The sequence below is a fragment of the Nuphar pumila genome, chromosome 7 (assembly GCF_984573655.1).
Source record: "Nuphar pumila chromosome 7, dmNupPumi1.hap1.1, whole genome shotgun sequence".
Taxonomy (NCBI): Eukaryota; Viridiplantae; Streptophyta; class Magnoliopsida; order Nymphaeales; family Nymphaeaceae; genus Nuphar; species Nuphar pumila.
Window position 1 is genome coordinate 124,556,955 of NC_143255.1, and position 21,906 is coordinate 124,578,860.

Below are 21,906 nucleotides of genomic sequence, written 5' to 3' on the forward strand. Positions count from 1 at the left end.
TTTTAGTTTGGTTTTATCTTACGTCTCGCAATATTTTGTTGTGTTTTTCGTATTTTTCTCGAGCTTTGGTGGTGTTAGAGACGACCGGAGTCTCATTCGGTATTTTCAGGAGTTTTCTGGAAGGTACACACAACCCAAATACGTGAAGATCTGATCTAAGGTATTGCGATCCTGTTTGAGCTGATCCCTCGCTGCTTGGGGAGGAAAGGTGATCAACTTGCAGGCCGAGCATCCACACTTTCACAAATATGATTTCAAAACTTTATTTATCTTTTTTTGAAACCATATTTTGGTGAAAAAAATCAGCATCCACAAAATCATAATTAAATTGGGTTGGGTTCGAGTCCAAGGTTTAGGCCTGATTAAAAGCATATCTACTTAAGTCCTGACCTGTTTATACCCAACAGAATCAATACATAAACTATTAACCCATGCAGGCATGCAATTGCAGTCATGCCCAGACTTGGACTCAAACCAGAATCAAATTGGCCTGGGTATAAATTCAATTTGTAGACCCATTCCAAAACGGGTATGACACATCTAGTGGCACTTGGAAGGTCAAGTATCCAGCCACTTCCTAAAGTTCAAACTCAGATCTATCTCAAAGGGTCTCATCTTTTTTTTTTATTGATGAAGGAACCCTCACCGAGATCCCGGTCACTTAATGGGCCCACTTATGTCTTGTGCAGGAATGAAGCGTCTGGACCGCTCGCTAGGTTGTAGATCTACTGGTGAAAGGCTGGCAGGTTTAGATTTATGAGAGCAGTTACAGTCTTATTGTATAGAACCAACTGTAGGTGATATTAAATCCCTAATGCACATCTCACTTAGTAACTGTGCATCTCAGTTGAGATATGTGAGAGTGAGGCCCACTTACATCAAGTGAGATGTTGGGCGGTGATGAAATATAACCAATAATTTGGTTAGTTATAATATAACTGTAAGCGCTTTACTAGAATGAATGACAACAGTTAGTGTCAATCCCATCACCCATCTCACTTGGGAAGAGCCATGCAACCCATAAAAATGACCAAGCTGAAAGAATGTCACGAGTTCAAAACCAGTAGAGGATGACCCTTGCCGCATGGTTGGCTTTAACCCAAGGTTGACTATATATCTAGAAGTGGCCCATTAAACGAACCTTGTGTAATGAAATATGCGGAAAAGCAAAGAGTGCACTAAGCACTTACAACATCTACTAATGAACAAACAAAGAGAGGCTAATACCCAAACCCACAAGAGACAACACAACATAAAAATATAAATGCCTCTTATTGAAAGAGAGAGAGCTCTCAAGAGTAAGAAATACAAGAGGGGAGCACCCCTATTTATACACAAGAGAAGGAGAGGGAGAGGGCCAAGAGGCCTTAAAAGGAGAGCCACCTAGGGGGCTCCCCATGTAACGCCCCAAAAATCCAGGACTTGTAACTTTTAGAATAGTTTAGAAAGCTTTGAAATCATACAATTATCAGAGTTTAAATAATACTTCAGCGGAAAATAATATTTTTAAAACCACAAGTCAATGGACCTTGAGCGCATTACAATGTAAACTTTCCTTTGTCAAATCTGGCACAACTATTGAAATCAAATGGTTTTTAAATGCAATTTCAATGATGGAGAATTTGTTTGTTGAAACCGAAAAGAAGTTTACTAAAACAGCTTTAGTAACTCAAGGTTTAATAAAAAGAGAAATTTTGGAATACCCTTCATACCCAATTTACCAACATGTCCTCAGGAGAGGAACGTCAGGGAAAAAGCTCTATCTTGCTCTCATCACGCCATCGTGCCATCACAGACTGTATTACCTATCCAAAACCTGCCCATAAAATGGGTTAGTTTCACTAAAAACTGGTAGGTGCACAGACATGACAATATTGAACATAATTAAGCAGAATAATTTAATATGTCAAGTAGACAGACAATTATATAGCAATTTAATTTCAACAGATTCATAGAGCAACTATCATGAACACAATGTTAAAATTATTACACGCATTTTACTGGCACCAGTAGGCTAACTATTACAAGCAAAGCACTGCACAAGAAAGTTAACTAGCAAAATACAATGCTTCATCAACCATACACACAATTCCATAAGTATTGAACCTGTTGTACCCTATAACTTTCATACGTGCATAACTGAACACATTGCGATCAGATTTAACTTATGTATCGATATTAACTGGCCAAGCGGGTACGCACAAGGCAAGACTCTAGAAACATCCTAGACTGATCCGGGGGTTTATTATGCTATGTATTTTATGATAACCCGGATAGCTGACTGAGTCCGCACCTAAGGGGACGGTCGGTGACCAAGAGAGAAATCCCCAAAGCAGCATAAACAATGGATGCATCCCAAACATGGAGAGCTACCACCTAGGATAATTATGGTAGTCTCATTCCCCTAACTCCGATGACTGGGGAAGCCGAGTCTTTTGCTCGTAACTGCCATTAATGGCCTGTCCATCGAAGTTTTGTACCTTTCTGTCCTCTCTCCTGACAGGAGTCAGCGATTCGAATGAGTACATCAGGGGTAGTTAACTGAAGACTCATTCTACATACTCTGGTCTTTCGACCCACTCGAGTATCTTGCCGGTGAAGGCGAAAACATCACTTATTTAGGTGATCACAACATTTTGTTATTTGCGCTCATCGAGGTTGCCACAACCTACTCATCCAATCATCGCAACGTAAGAAGACGTACTTGTCAAAAAGTACGGTCGTACATGTCATAAGTACGACTACGATGAAAGAGATATGGTTCCACAAAAGAAACCCCAACAGATGTTATCTGCAAAAGAATTAATACAACACAGCCTGGCAAGATAAATCTTGAATTCACTTCAACAACATTTTTCATATTTCATGATGCAAGGTCATCTCGGATCTCTCGTCCGATCAACAAAGTACTTAACATGTTGTGCATGTCTAAAAGTACGCCATACTGAACCAGGGAGGTCTGTGGGCTTCTCAAAAGGAATACCCAACACCCAACTTCAAAACAATTCAAAGAATATAGGAGTGCTCATTTGGCATGATTCATCCTTAAAAGCCATAATGCCACATTAAGTCATTCACACAAGACACAACACTATCAATCTTACATCCAAAATTTATCTTAGTATCGACATGTTACACTAGATTGATACATAAGGAATGGGTCCTTCAACAGAACCCCACTCATTCATATGCTCATGCCCATGATCAGGGTTATTCAAAATGAGCCGCAACTTGAGTCAAGGTTATAAAACATTTCTCCCAAGTGTGTGGACTTGGGAGGGGCCAAATGTGACTTCGCAATCCTGCAAGACTTAATCATACTTTGCAAAAGTTGTGCATTTTGAAGAGCCCTGGGTTTGCAGAAGGAAATCCTCTTTAAAAGAACTATAGTGCACAAGTGCAACTTCTGGTGTTTTGAAAACAGGTGATAACAGGATAGGCACAAGACTACATTTATGTAAGTACATATTTACCATGAGTGTGAGCATATGCAGGTTATAACATGTCAACAAACAACTCTCGACTTGCGATGCCGCACATCGAGGGAAAAGCACATAAGTAATACATGAGGTACCAACACCATACATTGACCACTTAGACAGGCAAACACATAAGGTCGTCGTACCTCACTCAAAGGAAACGTGCAGGCAAAAATGGATACAAGCAAACAAGGGCATATGTATTTCAAGAAATACGAAACCACACCTCAAATTCATAAACACTACGCGAAATAATAATCGAATAATGAAATTGTACATCCACCCATAGAAAGGTACAGGCAAGTATACATGCAAGCAATTTAGGGCATAAGTATTGCAAAAAGTGCGAAACCACCTTCAACACGTAAGCAAATACACAAATTAATACTCGAAGAGTAAAACCGTACCTCGACTCATAATCATGGAGACAAGAATAATTAGTCACGCAACAGCAGTATAAATCTAAGTACAACTAGCATAGACATTTTAATTATTCCAACTTAATTAGATCTTATTGCCCCTTGTGCGACTTTACCCTACCTTGGGATGTCGTGCAGCTGCGTACGCCTACGCGAGAGGATAATACGAGGGTTGAGCCGTGGAGCACGATCGGAACCTGTTGCGTAAATAGGCAAGAGTGTTAAATATTCAATTATGTTAATATAATTAATGGTGCAACGGGGCAAGGGTAGAATTAGGCAATGGCGGCACCGACGACAACGGAGCGACAGGGAATGAGCCACTGTAAAAAAAAAAAACAGCGAGGCGGCAGGGGGTCAGCCCCTGCAGACAGCACTGAAGTGGCAGGGGCTAGCCACTGCCGACAACAACGAATCGGCAGGGGGGCTAGCCCCTACCGACCATACTAAAGCGGCAGGGGTCGCACCCCTGCCGACGGCAGCGAAGCGGCAGGGGGCTAGCCCCTGCCGACAGCAACGAATCGGCAGGGGTCGCTCCCCTGCCGACCACACTGAAACGGCAGGGGGTCGCACCCCTGCCGACGACTGCGAATCGGCAGGGGGCTAGCCCCTGCTGACAGAAATGAATCGGCAGGGGTCGCTCCCCTGCCGACCACACTGAAACGGCAGGGGGTCGCACCCCTGCCGACGACTACGAATCGGCAGGGGGCTAGCCCCTGCCGACAACCACGAATCGGCAGGGGTCGCTCCCCTGCCGACAACACAGAGACGGCAGGGGGTCGCACCCCTGCCGACGACAGCGAATCGGCAGGGGCCGAGCCCCTGCCGTCCGGCGAAAGGACAATGGCAGGGGAACAAACCCCTGCCGAAGAGAGAGAGAGAGAGAGATCAGGGCGAAGGGGTGTCGCAGGGGCCCTTGGCCCCCTGCCAGCACTCCGGCGAACCCCCAAAAGAGGGAAGGGGACAACAGGGGCCCTGTAGGCCCCCTGTCGGGTCTCAAAAGGCAAGGAGGAAGGTGGGAGGGCGCGGCAGGGGCCGTGCGCCGCCTGCCGGCATCCCGACGAGGTGTCAGAGAGGGAGATGGGAGGGGGAGAAGAGGGAGGAGGAGACTGAGATAGAGGGCGTACCTGGGAGGCGAGGTGGCTGGCGATCGACGGCGTGCGCAGGGAAGGAGGAGACGCACAGGGGAGCCGAAGGGCTGTGTGCCTTCCCCCGCCTCCTGCAGTGCTTTTAAAAGCCTCAGGGGGGCGACGAATGGGGAAACCCCGATGGGTTTCCCTAATCTTCCGAAAACGAAGGTGGAAGGGGGGCGGCGCTCGGGAAGAGGATTTAAAATCCTCTTCCTGAGTCGGGTTATTAAAACCCTATCGCAGGCGGGCCCGGGCCCGGGTCCGATAAAATAAAATTTTTTTTTTGAAAAACATGGGTTTTACACCCCATGTAGTCGTTGGGAGCCCCCAACGGTCACTAATGTGACCGTTGGAGGCCCCATCGACTACATGGTGGGGCCCCTTTTGAGTGAGCAAAAAACAAAAAATAAAAAATACATTTTACAAAAAATAAAGAGAAAAATAAACTAAGAAAAACAAGTACCCCTATCGGGTACTTGTGAAATGACAGAAATACCCCTATCGGGTATTATATATATATATATATATATATATATATATATATGAATTACATATATTTTAACACCCTCCCTCAAGCTTTACGGGGATATAACCGAAAGCTTGTTAAGGAGAAACAAAAACCGAGGAGCCGCAAGAGCCTTAGTGAAGAAGTCCGCCAACTGGTACTCTGATGTGACGTAAGGTAGTGCTATAGTTCCTCTTAGGTATTCATCCCGAACGTAATGGCAGTCCATCTAAATATGTTTATTACGCTCATGGAAGGTGTGATTGCTTGCAATATAGATTGCGCTTTTGTTGTCACAACACATCTTCGAAGGAGTAGAGATGACAATGCCCATATCACTGAGGAGGCTTCTTAGCCACACAAGTTCCATGGTTGTAGTGGCCATAGCACGATATTCTGCTTCCGTCGAGGACAATGATACTTTGTGTTGCTTCTTGCATCTCCACGAAATCATAGTCACCTAAGAAAACACAAAAACCGGTAGTTGAGACACGGTCATTGGGATTTCCTCCCCAATCTGCATCAGTATAAGCAATTAAATCAAGTGACGAGGCAGAAGAAAGAAAAACTCCCTTAGTTATGGTATTTTTGATATATCTGACAATCCTTAAGACTGCACTCATGTGCACGGTTGTAGGTGCATGTTGAAACTGACTGACAGAGTGGACGGCATGAGCAATGTCTGGCCGTGTGATGGATAGGTAGGTTAGAGACCCAACAAGTTGCCGGTAGGGAGTAGGATCCTCGAGAGGTGTTCCATCTTCCAACCTTAATTTTGCATTGATGACTTCTGGGGTTTCTGTCTTCTTGTCATCGGAGATACCCGATTTGGAACAGATGTCAGCAACAAGTTTCATCTGAGAGAGAATGTACCCTCGAGGAGAGTACGCCACTTCAATTCCTAAAAAATATCTTAATAAACCAAGGTCAGACATATCAAAATTTTCTTTCAAAACCTTTTTAATATCATTAATGCCTTGCTCATCACTTTCTGTGATGATCATATCATCAACATAAAGTAGTAAAATAACTACAGAAGACCCTGCACTTTTCACAAACAAAGCAGTGTCAGTATAACATGAACGAAAATTTAAACTTGTCATTACATTACTAAATCTATCATGCCAAGCCTTTGGAGCTTGTTTTAAACCATATAATGCCTTTTTAAGTTTAAGAATTTTATTTTTACCAATACATACTCCTGGTGGGGGATCCATGTAAACTTCTTCATTTAATTCGCCATTTAGAAATGCATTCTTAACATCAAGTTGATAGATAGGCCATTTCTTTACAGACGCAATAGCAATAAGAGTCCTAACACTAGTCATTCTAGCAACAGGTGCGAAGGTTTCTTCATAATCTATACCATATTCCTGAGCATATCCTTTAGCTACTAATCGTGCTTTATAACGTTCTAATGAACCATCACTCTTGGTTTTAATTTTGAAGACCCATCTACATCCTATTGATTTCTTTCCAGTGGGTAACGAAGTTATTTCCCAAGTTTTTGCTTTTTCAAGGGCACTAAGCTCTAAGTTCATGGCTTCAACCCATTGGGGAATATTTTTGGCCTCATTATAGTGTGAAGGTTCATGAAATGAATGTAATGCAATTAGACATGCTCTATATCTAGGAGTTAAGGACTCATAGGAAACAAACCTATTTGGAGGATTGGAGATCCGACTGGATCTCCTTAAAGATGTTTCTTCAATGTCGGATCCTTGAGAGTATTTTTCTAAGGCACTTATCTGAGTTTGTTGACCACGCCTAACATATGTTTGGATTGGTCTATTATTCTCATCTACAGCATTATCAAGAGGGATTTCCTCTAGGTCATTCAAAGACTCATTAGAGATTTCCTCTTCTTGAGGAGTCTCATCTTCTTGAGATAGAAGATCAAATAAAAAAGTATATTCACTTTCGTCAATATCTTTAGTTTTCACAAAACCATTTTCATTTTCCAAAAATGTTACATCTTTGGATACATAGAGTTTGTTATTTTTCAAGTCAAAACATCTAAAACCCTTTTGATTTTCTCCATAACCCAAGAAAACGCATTCAATAGCTTTAGGAGATAATTTGTCCCGTTTATGAGTAAGGACAAAACATTTACATCCAAAAACTCTTAATCTATTGAAGTCAGGTGTTCTTTCAAATAGTTTTTCGTATGGAGATGTATTTTGTAAGGATGAAGATATCATTCTATTTATTAAATAAGTTGAGGTTAAGGCCGCTTCGGCCCAAAAATTCTTTGGAATTTCTTTGGAAATAAGGAGTGTCCTAGTGGTTTCCATGATATGTCTATGCTTTCTTTCGGCCAAGCAGTTTTGTTGAGGAGTCCTAGGACACGATCTTTGATGACAAATCCCATTTACTTCTAAATAGTTTTGAAATTCATTTGATAAATATTCTCCACCCGAATCGGATCTAAGAGTAGAGATATTACTTGAAAATTGATTTTTAACTATCATATGAAATTTTTTAAAAAACTCAAAGACTTCGGATTTTAAATTGAGAAAGTAGATCCATACATACCTAGTATAGTAATCGATGAAAGTGACATAATAGGAGTACCCTCCTTTAGACATGACGGGGGAAGGACCCCAAACGTCCGAATGGACTAACTCAAAAGGTCTTTTGGATACAAAAGTCCGGTTTGGAAAATGAGTAGATTTCATTTTGCCAAAAATACAATTCTTGCAAACAAAATGTTTCTCATTACAAAATTTCTTTCCAAATGGAAAGGAGTACATTTTTGAGAAACTTGGATGTCCAAGTCTTTGATGCCAAATATCAATATTTTTATCTTGGACATGGTTACAAAAAGAGTTAATGGGGAGTTTCAAGTTGCTCATGTAATAGAGATCTCCCCTTCTATGGCCTTGCCCAATCAGCTTCCCGGACCGGAGATCCTGTATAGAGCAATCCTTAGTTGAGAAGAAGATTTTACATCCATGATCGCATATTTGAGCAACAAAGAGGAGATTTAAATTAAGTTGAGGTACAACTCTCACGTTTGGCACAAAGAAGTCTTTTGAAAAGTTTAAGGTTCCAAGACTTTTAACTTGTAAAGATGTACCATCGGCAATTGAAACATAGGAGTGTTTAAAGTTATTACATAAATCGGAAAGCTCATTTTCAAGGGGGGTCATATGAAAGGAAGCTCCAGAGTCAAGGATCCAAGACGACATACCTGGAGGAGAGGAGGAAGCTACGGCGGCACCCGAAGTTGATGGAATCTTGAGTAGAGTTTGTAGTGCCTCCGATAGTTGAGCAAGAGAAAAAGAGTTCGTTCCTTTGATTGCTTCCTCTTTCTTTTGAGTAGCTTCTTCAACGGAAGCAACTTTATTTTTTGGTGCTTCATTCAACTTAGGGCAATTAGGTCTTATATGACCCGGTTCTTGACAATGATGGCAAATGGCTTTTCTATAGTTGCCATTATAGTTATTTTGTCTTCCAAAATGTGGAGGTTTGTAGGTTTTCATATGGTTGCCGGGTTTGGATATGGCCAAGACATCATTTTCTCCTTTAATCATGCCAAGACGGGTTTCTTCTTGGCATATTTCGGCTATGGCATCTTCCAAGGGAAGAGACTTTGATCTATGTAGGAGGGAGGATCTAACTTGTTCATATTCGGGCCTAAGCCCATGTAAAAATTGGAAAAAGTGTTCTTTTTCCATTTGTTCTCTCCTTAATTCCACATCTATACTAGAAACCCATTTTGGTTCTAGTAAGGATAGCTCATCCCATAGAGGGCCAAGAGTGCTAAAGTAATCCCTAACACTCATTTCTCCTTGCTTGATAGTCCGGATTTTTTCTTGAAGAAAGAATTGACGAGCAAGGTCTTTTTGTGTAAACATACCTTTCATGAAGAACCATGCTTCATTTGCCATCCTAAATTTGGCAATGTTGGCGCAAATCTTGAGCTCCACATTATTCATGAACCAAGCAAGAATCTTGGCATGCTTACTCTCCCAATCTTCTATTTTAGATTGGTGATCTTCAATGGCCTTTATGCGGGCATCTCCTTCAAGAGCTTTTTCTTGATCGCCTTCCATCTTAGTTAGTTGGAGTTGTGGTTCCGGAATGGTGCCCATAACGTATCCCCAAAGCTTTTTCCCTTTGAGGTTGTTTTCCATGGCGGCGGCCCACATCATGTAGTTGGAACCATTGAGCTTGAAGGAGAGATCAATCTTTTGTTCTCCTTCCATAACAACCACTTACAAGAGAATATCAAGGAGAGAGAAACAAAAAACAAATATAGCTACACCACTAGCTATATTAAAAAGAAGAGCATACACAAGGCTTTGATACCATGTAATGAAATATGCGGAAAAGCAAAGAGTGCACTAAGCACTTACAACATCTACTAATGAACAAACAAAGAGGGGCTAATACCCAAACCCACAAGAGACAACACAACATAAAAATATAAATGCCTCTTATTGAAAGAGAGAGAGCTCTCAAGAGTAAGAAATACAAGAGGGGAGCACCCCTATTTATACACAAGAGAAGGAGAGGGAGAGGGCCAAGAGGCCTTAAAAGGAGAGCCACCTAGGGGGCTCCCCATGTAGTCGTTGGGAGCCCCCAACAGTCACTAATGTGACCGTTGGAGGCCCCATCGACTACATGGTGGGGCCCCTTTTGAGTGAGCAAAAAACAAAAAATAAAAAATACATTTTACAAAAAATAAAGAGAAAAATAAACTAAGAAAAACAAGTACCCCTATCGGGTACTTGTGAAATGACAGAAATACCCCTATTGGGTATTATATATATATAAATATATATATATATATATGAATTACATATATTTTAACACCCTGTTCCCATGTCGTAAAGAAAAAAGAAAAGAAACTGTTGTCGTAACTCGTAACCAACAATGGTACACTCTGGGATAGAAATAGCTTTCACTTGGCAAAGTGACTTACCTTGATGGTGGTACGTACAGTTAGAATGGAATGCTAGGCACTGGTCTGTATCTCCACTCATCCCCTATGTCATCGCTCATTGAAAAAAATGTGATTTTTTAAGCTACAACATTTTGTGTATTGTCAACCGTTGATTTATCACAAAAAAAATACTGCATACAAGTTGGATTTAGATGATTTAAATGTCGATCTATGTAGACCACTTCTGCCCACAAGGGCTGCGGTCACCTGGTAAGGGCGACTTGTGAATGTCACGAAGTTGATGGATGTCACAAGTTCGAAACCCACAGGTGGTGTCCCTTGCCGCAAGGTCGAAGATGGCCGTAATCCTTGGTGGGCAGGGGGGACCTCAAGGGCAAAAAAATTGTAGATCACTGATAGAATTTCATATGCACCTGCATTAAGAGAGAAAACAGAGAAAGAGAGGGAGAGAGAGAGAGACGAGAAGAGAAAACCAAAAAGGGGGCAACTGCGGCTGTCACGATTTCTGCATATCAGAAATCGTGACCTAATGCTTTGTATAAATGCACTTAAGTGTACATGGGTCGGGTCGGGTCTAATGTAATATCCGAACCCCAAAAAAAAAATACACTACACTTAAAATTTTACACTAATACATAAAATGGAATGAACTCGGGTCTGGTATAGGATCCAGACCCGAAACACTATACACCTTTTTCACCCCCCCTCAAGTTGATCATGGTTATGAACCATGCACAACTTGCCTTTGAGCGTCCAAAAACGATCCTTTGTTAATCCTTTCGTAAATAGGTCCGCAACTTGTTGTTCAGTATTGACGAACTCAGGCTCAATCTCTTTTTCTTCAACTTTCTGTCTCACAAAGTGTTGGTCAATCTCAATGTGCTTAGCACGACTGTGATGTACTGGATTGAATGACATGTTAATAGCACTTTGGTTGTCACATAGCAAGGTAGTATGGGAGATCTTTTCTCCTACTTCAGTCAGTAGATGTCTGATCCAGGTGACTTCGGCAGTAGCCATAGATCTATACTCAGCCTCAGTACTTGATCTAGCGATAGCTTTTTGTTTTCTACTGCTCCAAGAGACTAAATTTCTTCCAATGAAGACGCAATATCCTGATGTAATCTTCGTTCATCAGTATCTCCAGCCCAGTCTGCATCACAATATACAGTGAGTCCATGCTCATCTTTGCCATATGACTGTGGTGAGTATGTCAATCCATCCTCAATAGTCCCTTTCAGATATCTAAGGATCCTCTTGACAGCTTCCATATGTCCAGTACGTGGCGCATGCATAAATTGAGATACTTGATTGACTGAATAAACAATATCTGGTCTAGTGAAGGTCAGATACTGTAACATTCCTATTATGCTTCGATACCTGGTGGGGTCATCACACAAATCTCCATCATGGGCACTAAGCTTTTGATGCAGCACACTTGGAGTTCCCAGAGGTTTGCAGTCTTTCATACCTGCTTTGCGGAGAACATCTACGGTGTACTTGTGTTGAGTGAGTGTCAAGCCATGAATTTGAGTATCAACTTCTACACCAAGAAAATAGCGTAGAGTTCCAAGATCTTTCATTTTGAACCTCTGACCTAGTAAGTCTTTCACTTCTTGGATGTGGACCACAGAGTTTCCTGTGATAACAATATCATCAACATAAATTAATAACAGAGTGGTCACAGTCTGGCTTCTGAAAAAGAATAATGAGTGGTCCAGCATGGAACGCGAAAATTCATGTTTCTGAATCTCTAGTGAGAAGCTATCAAACCAAGAGCGAGATGCTTGCTTCAGACCATAGATAGCTCTCTTTAACCTGCACATATGGGTTTTACAATTTTGTTCTTGATATCCAGGGGGTTGCTCCATATACACTTCCTCCTTCAAGTCCCCATGCAAGAAGGCATTCTTTACATCAAGCTGACTCAACTTCCAGCCAGAGATATAATAATCCGAATTGTTCCCATTCTTACAATCGGACTAAAAGTCTCATCATAGTCTTGCCCTGCTTCTTGAGTGAATCCTTTTGCTACGAGTCTTGCCTTTTATCGCTCAATAGTTTCATCTGGCTTGTACTTTATCTTGTAGACCCATTTACATCCAACAACATTTTTGTCAGGCGGTCTGGGAACGACTTCCCAAGTTCCACATTCATGCCAAGCTTGCATTTCATCATTCATGGCTTCTACCCACTTGGTAGAAGTGGCTGTCTGGTAGTACATAGTGGGCTCATCTTCTTTATTGAGAGCAGTTAAAAACAGCTGAAGATCCAAGGAGAAGTTGTTATAGCTGACCCACCTGTCAATGGGATGTCGTATGCGGCTCGATTTTCTGATCTCAAGAGTGTGAGAAGGGGTCGAATTGCTGACTGAAGCATGATCTGAATGGCTTGATGTCATCGGTCTCTGTCTGGAATAGACAATGCCTTTGTATCTGCCAGGTATTTTTTCTGAATTCTGTGATCCCGACGTCTCTGTGTTTTCAGACATCTCTTCTTCTTCCTGCACGCAACCTGGTGAACATGCTTCGCTGGAGCTAGCAAAAAGTTCTGAACTCAACCAAGGATAGTAAACTTTAGTTGGTATATTCGTTGCATCTGCTTTGTCATCAAAATTTTGTTCATCAAAGACAACATTTCTTGAGATTCTGATACGTTTGTTGGTGGGATCATAACACCTATATCCTTTGTAGTCATCTGCGTATCCCACAAATCTAAACTTCTGGGCCTTGTCTTGAAACTTGTTTCTCAGGGACCGATCAACATGCACATAGCAAACACATCAAAAAACACGTAGATCATGATAACTAGGATGAGCTCCAAAGAGACAGTGATAAGGAGACTTGTTTTCCAGAATGACCATCGGCAATCTATTTATCACATGCACGGTAGAATGAAAGGCTTTTGTCCATAGGTTGGTGGGGAGATTGCTGTCATGAAGCATACTCATGGCACTATCAACGATATGTCTATGTTTTCGTTCAGCAATCCCATTTTGTTGAGGAGTATGAGGGAAGAACACCTTTCTTCCTATTTCGTTATCTTGAAGAAAAGAAATAAAATCATGGGATGAAAATTCCCCACCTCCATCACATTGGAAAAACTGAATGGACTCAGAAAATTGGTTTTTGACCAAGGAAAAGAAATTTTGAAACAAAGAGAAGACTTCTGACTTATTTTTTATGAAATATATCCAAGTGTATCGAGAATAGCTATCAACAAAGATTAGATAATATCTGCTTCCAGACCCAGAGACAATTGGGGCGGGTCCCCACACATCAGAACAAATGATCTCAAAAGGTTTTGAAGCTCTCTTATTAATTGAATGGAAAGGCAATACATGACTCTTGCATAAAAGGCAACTGGAACATTTATGATTGCTCTCATCCCCTTGAAGACTTTCTTTTGGAATGAGATTATTAGAAACAAGTTTCTCAATAAAATGACTCCCACAATGTCCTAACCTAATATGCCATAAGAATGACTTATTGCATTCAGAGATACTAAAAACACTAGCAGAAGAGGAGGAACATGACTCTGATGAAGGCTACCAAATCAGGTGAGAAGGGCGAACATCACGACATGGAGCTTCTTCAAAGACATACATGTTGCCTCGTCTCTTTCCTTCAGCGAATGTTTCCCTCGTGCGTAGGTCCTTGACCTGCACAGAGAAGGGAGTGAATTCAACTGAAGCATTATTATCATCAATAAGTTTAGAGACGGAGACAATATTTTTCTTAATGTCAGGGGCATGAAGAACATCAGAAAGAGTAAGAGTGGAATGTGACATGGGGATGACAGTCTTTCCAACATGGGAAACAGGATGGTGGGATCCATCTCCAGTGACAATCTTACTTTTTACAAAATAAGGAATAGGATTAGAAATTTTACCTGCATCGCCTGTCACATGAGTCGCTGCCCCGGAATCGACAAACCAAGTGCCTTCATCATTCTGCTTCAATTTTAACTCTGACAAGGTAGATATCAGCAAATCTTTAATCTCTCCACTGTCTCTGGTATTTGTGAACTTTCTCTTGATTTCTTTCTGTGGACTCTTTCCTTTATTCTCTAGATTATGCCAACAGTTCGCCTTGATATGTCCCTTTTTGTTACAAAGGAAGCAGGTAGGGATGGATCTTGTTCCCTGCGCATGAGTAAACGTGTTTGGAGTGTGAAGTAAACCACGCCCTCCGTGTCCACTTCGCCCTTGTCCTCCTCGTCCTTGTCCTCTACCATAGGTCACTCCTGTAGCAAAAACTTCTTGAGAATTTGAATGATTATGAGTTTCTTCAGAGAATCCCTTCAGAGTCATTTCATATTGGATTAATTTGGCTCGTAGCTCATCAAAGGTAGGAAGAACAGGGAGACACAATAGTGAAGTGACTATCATATTGTAGTCAGATCCCAATCCACTCAGAGTTTGTTGCACCATGTCACTGTCACTAACGACACACCCTATAACTGCAAGTTGATCTGTGATGGTCTTCATCTTGTTCAAATATTCCATGATGGTCATAGAATCTTTCCTTAACAACTGAAATTCTCTTTTTAGAAAAACTACTCTTGCTTGAGAAACCTGCGAATACGTCTGAACTAATCGTTCCCAGAGTTGTAGAGCTGTACAATTGTCAGGAATGGCAAGAAGGAACTCTTGAGACAGGGTGGATGTGATGTATGCAACAACTGACTGGTCTTTTCTTTCCCAATTGAGGAATTCAACATTTTTGACATACACGATTGAACTCGCCCCTTTATCGTCTTTTTCTTCTCTCGGGCTAAATTCTGGTGGAACTGAAGTGGTTCCAGGTGACCTAAGAGACCTTGACTCCTTATGAAAGGAATAATCTGCCTCTTCCAGATCAAGAAATTTGAGGTATTCAACTTCTCAGAAATAAGCTGGTTGAGAAAACTTGGAGAAAGATTTGATTGAGGGTGGTAGGGATCCATAGAGAATAAGAATCAACAGACAAAAAAAGTTCAACCTTCTCCCAACACTTTTTTTTTTTTGCTGCTGTCTGAGAATCACAGACTGTTAAAATCAGAAAATGAAGAAACTTTGGCCTTTCTGTGCACCAAAAAGGGCTTGCGTGAAAAGATAATCACACGTTAAGAAATAATCTCACGTTAAGAAACCCCTCCTTTGACTGTTTCAGCAAAGGGAAATCAAGAATAATAATGTGCAACAGAGCATAGGGAATCAAAGAGAAGCACTATAACATCCGAATATGCAGAGAGACTTTGGAAAAGATAGAATGGAAAAGGGAATCAAACGATTAATAAAAACAAATTTAATATCTCACGTGAATCAGTTCACGAGTTCACGTGAAGAGTTGTTAACCCACGATCTGGGAGAAGACCGATGTTTCACGTGAACCAGTTCACATGAAATGCAGTCAATCCACGATTTGGATTCACGTGAATAGAGTTCCCGTGAATCACAGATTCACAAAGATGTAACTCATGTGAGGTGTGAGTACACAGGAAGATTCAGAAAGGGGGGAAGAAAAGAGACGAAGGAGAAAGAAAAACAGAAAGAAAATGAGAAGCGAAAAACCTCAAATTTTTTTATCGTTGTCACGAGCTTTTTTTTGCCTCTAGAAGGATCTATGCTCTGATACCATGATAGAATTTCATCTGCATCTGCATTAAGAGAGAAAACAGAGAAAGAGAGGGAGAGAGAGAGAGAGAGAGAGACGAGAAGAGAAAACCAAAAAGGGGGCAACTGCGGCTGTCACGATTTTTGCACATCAGAAATCGTGACCTAATGCTTTGTATAAATGCACTTAAGTGTACATGGGTCGGGTCGGGTCTAATGTAATATCCGAACCCAAAAAAAAATACACTACACTTAAAATTTTACACTAATACATAAAATGGAATGAACTCGGGTCTGGTATAGGATCCAGACCCGAAACACTATACACCTTTTTCAATCACATCTATGGAATCCAATTTGATCAAAATAACTTGCATCAATGAAATCCCAAGGACTGGTATGAAGATAAGGATGACATAGGAGATGAGTGGAACCGATTTGGGTCTTTGTTCTTTTTTATTTTTTTTCTATTATGTAATTCTTAGTCCCATATTTTCTATTCAGGTTATTGCTTTCCATTTTTAGAGCCGATCAGGTCCAAGGGGTCTTGGACAGAAAACTGTCCAAGGTATCCTGGATACCGTCCATCATCAAAATTAGCAGCGCCCAAGAAGTATACTAAAAGCTTTTTATTTTGGACAAATTTCAACCGTCCAATTTTCAGTGGTTGATGTCGTTCATCTAAGATGTGAATGACCTCAAAAATTCTTTGTGGGGCCCATTGTTGAGACCATCCTATTGGATAAGTTTTGTGTGCCGTTCATTTCGTTGATGGACCACATGCAAGGTGACAGAAAACCGTCCAAGGACCCTTGGACCTGATCTACTCTTTTCCATTTTGATTTTATCCTTATAAGTAAATTTGTTATATATATATATATATATAATGGGTGCTTCTATGAAGGATTTGGGTATGGTTAGGTATGGTTAGATGTATCAAAGATGAAACGCAAAGGGTTTTAGTCAAAGATGAGGAGATTAAGGAGAGATGGAAAGATTATTTTGATAAGCTATTTAATGATAGTCATGCTCAAGATCTTGGAGACTTCTCCATTCCTTTTCATGAGATAAATCGTGACTTCATGCGCAAGATTCAAAAGAAAGAAATTGCAGAGGCTTTGAAGAAAATGAAATCAAGAAGGGCAGTTGGCCCAGATGGTATACCTATCGAGGTTTGGAAATGCTTGGGAGAGAAAGGTTTAGAATGGTCGACAAATCTTTTTAACTTGATTTGGCGAACAAATAAGATGCCTAATGAGTGGAGGAAGAGTACTTTGGTGCCTTTATATAAGAATAAGGGTGATATACAAGATTGCACAAACTATCGTGGTATAAAACTCATGAGTCATACTATGAAACTTTGGGAGAGGGTGATTGAGTCTAGGTTGAGGAAGGTTGTCATGATATCGGAGAATCAATTTGGTTTTATGCCTGGAAGATCAACTATGGAAGCTATACATCTTCTTAGACAACTTATTGAAAGATATAGAGAGATGAACAAAGATTTGCATATGGTTTTTATTGATTTAGAGAAGGCATACGATAGAGTACCTAGGGACGTTCTCTGGTGGACAATGATGAAGAAAGGTGTTTCTCTCAAGTACATTAGTATAATTAAAGATATGTATGAAGGAGTAGTAACCAATGTCCGCACTTGTGGAGGGGTGACAACCAATTTTCCGATAACGGTTGGGTTACATCAAGGATCTGCTTTAAGCCCTTTCCTATTTGCGATAGTGATGGATGAACTTACGAGATCAATTCAAGAAAATGTACCGTGGTGTATGTTGTTTGCTGATGATATTGTTTTGATTGATGAGTCTAGAGCTGGGGTTAATGCTAAGTTAGAATTATGGAGACAGACATTAGAAGCTAGAGGTTTTAAGTTGAGTAAGAGTAAGACTGAATATATGGAATGTCGGTTTAGTAAGCAACGAAGTAGTGATGGGAGTGTAGTGAAGCTTGGTGAGCAAGATATACCGGTGAATGATTATTTCAAATATTTGGGATCCATCATTCAAAAGTATGGAGAAATTGATGGAGATGTAAATCATAGGATAAAGGTTGGGTGGATGAAATGGAAAAGTGCTACTGGAGTGCTGTGCGATCGTAGAATGCCATTGCGGTTGAAGGGAAAGTTTTATAGGACGACTATTAGACCCGCTTTACTATATGGTACGGAATGTTGGGCTGCCAAGAGACATCATATTCAAAAAATGAGTGTAGCTGAGATGCGGATGCTTAGATGGATGTGTGGAAATACAATAAAAGATAAGATTCGGAACGAAGAGATACGTAAGAAGGTAGGTGTTGCACCCATTGAAAATAAGATGCGAGAGAATCGTTTACGGTGGTTTGGACATATTCGGCGAAGGTCTAATGATGCTCCAGTTAGAAGGTTGGAGAAATGGGAAAATATATTAGTTAAAAGAGGTCGGGGTAGGCCTAGGAAGACTTGGATGGAGATGATAGGAAAGGATATGAATGCTTTGAACCTCACCGAGGACATGGCGTTGGATAGAAATGATTGGAGGAAAAGGATTCATGTGGAAGACCCAAAATGAATTTCTTTTTGGTTCATATCGCTGACCCCAATTGTTTTGGGATGAAGGCGTAGTTGTTGTTGTTTGTATAATGGGTGCTTCTATGGTGGTACTGTACCACCATAACTTACATGGTACACACTTGATTTACATAGATTTAAGCTCCAAACATGAAATCTTACCTTTGGATGATGTTTAGCATGTCTTATTTACTATTTTCATGTGTTAATGATGACTCTAATATGATGTTTTATATCATTCCTAATTCACTCTTATTTTCACGAATTGTGAGCCGTTGATTTTTCACCATCTCAAAAATGAATTTGATGGTGTCTTAGACATATTAAATACACCATACTAAACACATCTGTAGGTTAGATTTATTATTTGGTTGCTAGATTCATAGAAACAAGAGTGTGTACCACCATAGGATATCATGGTATCATGGTACAGAGCCACCATATATTTTATATGGAAAAATATTTGCTACTAATGAAGGTAAGGAACTAATGAACTAGAAATCATAGGTGCAAGTTGTATCAACTCAATCTAAACACATAGATGTATTCAGCATGGTTTGTTTTTTAATGATCAAGCCTTGGATCATGCTTTTCTGATGTAAAAATGTGATCTTTTCAGTTATGAACTTTTGGCACATTGTGGGCCGTTGATTTTTTGACCCCTTTAAAAACCTAATTACTTGTCATAATCACATGATTCAAAACAAGTTTCCTGCTAGACAAACCATGTAGATCACATCCGTAACATTTGATCTAAAAAACTTGGAAATTTTTGAAGAAAATAATGATGTATACTCATTAGTTCCTTACCTTCATTAGTAGTCAATATTATATATATATATATATATATATATATATATATATAGAGAGAGAGAGAGAGAGAGGGGGGGGGGTGATGATCCACCCCTTCAAAATCTGCAAGTTAAATATGTTTTTTGGCATCGATGTGATCTTCATGGTTGAAAACATATGAATACTCTTGGATCAAGTTTTTTTATTTGTAGGTAAGATTTTATAATAAGAAAAATTTCAGGAATTTTAAAACAGTTGAGTTTTTTATCCTTGTAAAATCCTATGTACACATAAAAAAAGTTTGATCCAAGAGTCTATATACAGATGTTTTCAACCATGGAGATCACACACATATGGTTAGACTTGCCAAAAAGTTTATTTAACATAAAAATTTTGAAGGGGAGGATAAGGGGTGGATCATTTAGTGGGAGGAAAATATATATATATAAACCATTGTACTAAGTATATATTATATAATTCCCAATAAAACAGTAATTAAAAGCAAAACATGTAGCTGGATTGACTCATCAAGTTTTCATTGAAATAGAACCTACACGAGGAAAACGTCATTTGTTGGTTATTAGGGGCATTCCAATAATGTCCTGGTTGAAATATGGCTCTTAAATTAATTTCCAAGTTTTTTTCTTTGAGAGAGTGAAAATTTGTTCAGATAAATAAAAAGGTGATGGGAAGTCACCCCAAATCAGCATACTTAAGTTCTGAATTAGTCGATGCTGCCAAAGGGAGTGGAGATGCCACTAGCAAAACACAAGAAACTTCTTAGAGGCCAATAGAGCTTTTAAACGTTTTTGTTAATCCATTAATAAGATCAAACCTTATTACATGGCATTTGCATGAACTTACTATTTCTTACTCTTAAGCAAGTCCCTAAGAGGCTATTTATTGCCTAGAATTTACACCAACAAATGAGAAGCATTACTACATTACATGCTCATGCGTCTTGCATGAGCCTTTTGTACTCCTATCCTGTAGTTGCTCTTTCATGATTCATTGCTATCTACCGATACCATCCTGGAGATGGTACTTTTTCAGACTGTTGCTACCTAGTTTGCTAGAACTTGTCTGTCAAGAGGTGTTAGATTGCTGCTCTTGTTAGCACTTCAATGGTCATTTTATCTTATGCTTTAATTGTTTTGTTTCCCATCGAATACTAGGAAAAAGAATTGAGTGTTTCTTCACCTGAGAGAATCTATTAGGTTGTGCTTTTTCATCTTTCAAAACAAGTTGCTGAATTTTGTATTTGTTCTCTTTCTGGATGTTGTTTCTGTAATGTTTTTAATCTGTTCAAGATTCAAGTGATTGCCATTAGATTGGTGGGCACCTTGCACATGCATACACATATTTGTGCATGTAGAAAGAATGGTGGATGTCAATGTTTCATTGTTTGCTGTACCACATATTTCTGCCTATCTGGCAGTGTTATTAATGTTCATTGCACAAATTTGCTTCTAATTTTTTGAACCTTCAGCTGGCAACCCACAAGAATGCGCTCGGAGTTGCTGTGGGAGCAACATTGGGCCACACAATCTGCACATCAATTGCAGTCGTTGGGGGAAGCATGTTAGCATCTAAGATCTCTCAGGGCACTGTTGCAACCATTGGAGGTCTGCTGTTCCTGGGCTTCTCCTTGTCTTCATACTTCTATCCACCATTGTGATTATAATTGCTTAGTTCTTTTCCACACCCATCTCTATAGCCGGCCTCCCTTTTCTTTGCTCTTCGAAATATGAGAGCATGCACATGGTTAGCCAAAAAATTGTTCACCACAGACCATGGAAGGGACAAATATTGTCATACAGTCCACTTGGCATTGCTATCTTTTTCTGTTTTAAACTATTGGTGGCCATTTGACTTTGTGAGGCCATTTTGAATGATTGATTTACAGAAATTATATCAGATGTCATTTTTTCTTTTTTGTTAACTTGCACTGTGAAGGGAAGCCATGAGTTTGTTCTGTATATGCTATCTTTGTTCAGGATTTTGATCATTTTATCAAGTGGTACTTTTTTTATTTGAAGTTAGACAAGTTTTGGAAATGTGTGGTGCTTTCAATAATTGAACAGGGTATATGGTGGGTCCATGAGTCGTGACCCCTGGATGCCGAAGGCGTCATTGGGGTGATCTCGTAAGACTGGTCTTGATCCAATTAATAATCAAATTACATGGCCTTTTGAAGTTCTAGCTTTGGGAAAAAGGTAAGATGTAGAAATAAGGGGGTCGTTTATTGTTATATATGTAATTAGTCTCTAAAAAAAAGTGAACATTTCTGTTGAAAACCTAAATAAAAGTCGAAGCCATTAAGGGCCTGTTTGGAATCTAGGAACTAGGATAGGAGTTAATGCATTTGGCAAAAAGTTGGTCAAACTACCACCTGGTGGCTGTTTGGAATCTGGTAGCTGGGATGGGAGTTAATGCATTTGGGATGGGAAGTGGCATTGTATTTATACAAAATCATGGAATTGACAGCTACCAAATCCAGGATTTGGCAG

The 21,906-nt window shown here is 40.1% G+C and overlaps 1 protein-coding gene across 1 annotated transcript in view; it reads left to right on the forward strand.

The window, feature by feature from the left end:
• Nucleotides 1-21,326, forward strand: part of LOC149833334 (GDT1-like protein 4) — a 51,267-nt gene extending 29,941 nt beyond the window's left edge. Inside the window, exon 9 of the mRNA XM_090015053.1 lies at nucleotides 20,886-21,326. Coding sequence (XP_089871179.1) covers nucleotides 20,886-21,074 — 189 coding nt within the window. The 3' untranslated portion in view covers nucleotides 21,075-21,326. The remainder of the gene's footprint in view (nucleotides 1-20,885) is intronic.
• The last annotated feature ends 580 nt before the right edge of the window (nucleotides 21,327-21,906 follow it).